Source organism: Trifolium pratense, linkage group LG6, assembly GCF_020283565.1.
Source record: "Trifolium pratense cultivar HEN17-A07 linkage group LG6, ARS_RC_1.1, whole genome shotgun sequence".
In the NCBI taxonomy this organism is placed as follows: domain Eukaryota; kingdom Viridiplantae; phylum Streptophyta; class Magnoliopsida; order Fabales; family Fabaceae; genus Trifolium; species Trifolium pratense.
In genome coordinates, this window is record NC_060064.1 from 23,254,683 (window position 1) to 23,258,421 (window position 3,739).

The 3,739-nt window shown below is 30.9% G+C and overlaps 1 protein-coding gene across 1 annotated transcript; it reads right to left on the reverse strand.

Annotated features, from left to right (window-relative positions):
• Nucleotides 1-545: 545 nt before the first annotated feature.
• On the reverse strand, nt 546-2,108 carry LOC123893201 (transcription repressor OFP1-like). The gene has a single exon (XM_045943133.1). It carries the CDS (start codon nt 1,900-1,902, stop codon nt 886-888), a length of 1,017 nt encoding a protein of 338 aa, XP_045799089.1. The 5' UTR covers nt 1,903-2,108; the 3' UTR covers nt 546-885.
• Between the last annotated feature and the right edge of the window lie 1,631 nt (nt 2,109-3,739).

Consider the following 3,739-nt stretch of genomic DNA (forward strand, 5'->3'; position numbering starts at 1 on the left):
ATGAACCACTTTTATAAGCGTTAAAATGATCATAAATTCTAACGGTAAATCGCAATACTCTTAAAAGTAATAATTATAATTTTTTTTTTGTCTTTATAGCTAAGCTAAAATAATGATATAATTAACGTCAATTCAATATGTGTTATATCTTTATTTTTTATTATTTATCAATTAAATCATTGTTTCAATTGTGAAAATGAAGGTGAATTTAACTTATATTTTCAAACAACAATTTGGGACTATTAGTGTTAAAATTTTCCTTATGTACATTCACATAAAATTGAGTTTAATATTAAATTTCATAATTTTGTCAACAAAAAAAACATTAAATTTGATAATAAAAATTAGGTTCATAATTTGTGGGTATTTACTCATCAACCAATAAAAACAAGTCACATAAGTAGATTTACATGTGGTACTCACAAACAATTAATAACAAACTTTTATTTCACATGCATATGGTTTGTTCTCATTGGTTGATGTGTAAATACCCCAAATTAAGGGGTAGTTTTGAAGAAACTTAAAAATTAAATTATAAGTAAAAAATTGAAATCATATCTTCAAATTAAAATTAATTTCCCAAAACAAATTCAATTCTAAATTCTAATCAATGTCACTCAAACATATCAAAATAAAATTTATGCAACTAAAATGACTTTTAACTCCTTATAGTAAAACCAAAGACACACTATAATCTCAAGGTTCAAACCTCTGCCATGATTATTGACTTATTGTGACTGCATCAACCATATTTGTCTTACACTAACATATATGAACATAAATTTAAGCATTAAATTGTATTGAACTAAACCAAAATATTACTCACACTAACATATGAACATGAAATTTTTTGTGTGAAATAGTAACTTAATTAATAAACTTCTTCTACTGATTATCAGTCAAATCAAACCAAATTTGCTTGAACACTTTGATGATAAGTTCATGATACTCATCTGAATTCAAAGAAAGGTAACAAGCAAGAAGATCTTCCAAATCCTTTGATGTTCTAATATTGTTCTGAACAATCATCTCCACCATTGATTCTCTGAAATCTCTCTGTGGATTCATTGATGACTTCACAATTGCCAAACTATCCGAAAGACTTCTCCGGTTACCGGCCGAACTAGTAGTGGTGGACGACACGCTTTTCCGGCCATGTGATTGAATTTTCTTGCTAGAATTGATTCTAAGCTTCACACTTGGTGAACTCATAGAGAATCTTCTACTTGGTGTGTTTGTGTTGATGTTCCTCTGTTCTTCATCCTTCAAAATCTTGACTTTTAGTGACCCTTTAACGTTATGTTCATCATTTGATGAAATTTTGCTTCTGGGTTTTGTTTGTTTCTTCTTTGTATAGTTTAGCAAGTAATTGAAATTCTCTGGTTTTGTCACAATTGGTGGAAGTTTCATGAGTTCTGATAATGAATCATACCCATTTAGCTTATCATCTTTTCTTGTTGAAATTAAAGAATTGTTGTCAACATCTATTATGATGTCATTTGTGGGAAGAAGAACACGGTCTGTTCTGATTTCTGGGTCAGGGGATTCTGATTCTGAAAAGCTATCAAGTGGAGATGATGTTGATGATGATGTTTTTGGTGTTCTTATTTTTGGTCTTTGTTGTTTTGATGATGATTTTCTAGGTTGTTCAGGTGAAGTGTTGTAGATTATGTTGTTATTGCTTGTTTGGTTAAGTTCTCTTGTAAAGTAGTAAGATTTTCTTGGATTGGTTTGGTGGGGTTGCTTTGATTTTGATGTGTTTGTGGTTGTTGATTTCTTTTTCTTCCTTTGTTGTTGTGTTGTTTGTGTTTGTGTTTGATTTCTTGTTCTTCCCATGTCTCTAAGCTTGTAAAACCAAGCATTAGGCATCATATCTGACAATTTGAACCTGTAATTTCCCATCACACCTCTCTCTCACTAACTAGTGTTTATTATCTCTCTCTCTCTCTCTCTCTAAATAGTTGTGTGCTTTCTAATTCTCTATGTGATGAATGAAGGATGTGATCATGGTAACTCTATGAGTGTTTTTTTATTTGGCAAACTTGGTATTGTGAGATAAATAGAAAAAGGGAGACAGAGGAGACTTTTGGAATTGGAGGTAGGGATTAATATGGGGTCCACAAGAGAAGAAAAAGGTTGAGAGAAAATAAAGAAAATAAGTGAGGTTGAGGTGGTTAATGACTTTATTAGGTTTTGTTGTGCACAATATATTAATTACCTAATCCCAAAAAAATTTAAACAAAAGTTCATTTACTAATACTCATAGGCTAAATATTGTTATGAATCGGTCGAAAAATCATATCAATAAAATTTGATGTGTGAAGAAAATAGGATTAAGCAACCAATAAAGCAAGAACGGAAAAACAATCACACCAGTTGGCCTGCGCCTCGCGCAGCAAGCAGAAACTTCAGGAAACATCAGGCGCGATTTGCGCCTTGCGCAAGAGATGGGCAAGCACCGTGCCAACGCCACTACCAAAACTGGTTACAGGCCACGCAAATGCACCCCGCGTCGGGATGGGTGCGCACCACGCCCAGTGCATCACTTGCAGTGTTTATGTGATTTTCTAATCTTCGAGATTTTAGGGCAATTACAAAAGACATTGTGATAATTATGTTTTTCCGCTTCAATTTCATTATCGATGTAAGGACTTTTTTGGTGGATAATTTGAAGTTATTTATGTGGTAATCTTTGATATTTGAAGTATACCGTGACCTTGATCCACTCTCTCAAACTCACCTAAATATTTCCTTTAGTAAAAAAATATAAATGTGTCTTTTATTAATCATTTTGATTTTTATGTATGTCTTTAGTTAGTTAGTTTAATTTCAAATAGATTTTTCTCTAAAATATACAAACAAACAAAAAAGAAAATATTTGAAGAAATATTAAATTTAGAACTAACTATACTAAGATTAATAAATTTAAAAACCAAAAACAATGATTTACACCACAAAGTATCACAAAAGTGGTTTAAAGTTGAAATACCCCTTGATAAAATATTTTATTCCTAGCAAAATTTATAGTCCTTATGGGCTTATGAAACAAGGTTTATTATATAAAATTGTGACCTAAAAGTAGAGTAACAATTACCCCAAAATTGTGTATGTGCCCTCTGCAATATTTGGAGTGTTTTCCTTGCTAGTGGTTGTGACATGAACACAGACACTAACACTAACAAAGAAAAACTGACTCAGATTGACCAATTGGTTAAGTGCTCAGATGCAAAGTAAAAAGCAGTTTACTTTTATAAGTGGTAAAGATACTATTTTGTTGAAAGATCATTGGATTATTGTATTGAGCTAGCAATGTAATTTTAGTTAAAAAATTGTTCTTATGATAAAGGGAAAAGGAACACACATAGAAGCTTTTAGGATTGGAAGCTTGTTATGTGGGTCAGAAAAATTTAATACATGTATTCAATTTTTAGAAAATTTTCAGTGGCCCATCTAATAGTAAGATTGTATAAATTTGGATTACTATACTTTTTTTGTTATATTCTTTTCTTATCATTGTTTTTGTTTCATACTTATGGAAATTAGGAACATGGGTTTGTTGATATATTGTGAAGGAGTCTTGGTTTGGCACTATCACTCTATTTATCCATCATCATTTTCTTGGAAAACTCTTGACCTATCATGACTATTTAGTAAGAAAAGGAATCAATATTTCAACCAGATGAAATACAGTATAGATTCCTATATTGCAGAAGAAATAAGAAAAAATATGTTTGCATAT

Excerpts from the sequence above, each read along its gene's own strand:
- LOC123893201 (XM_045943133.1), bottom strand. The coding sequence starts at position 1,902 with ATGGGAAATTACAGGTTCAAATTGTCAGATATGATGCCTAATGCTTGG.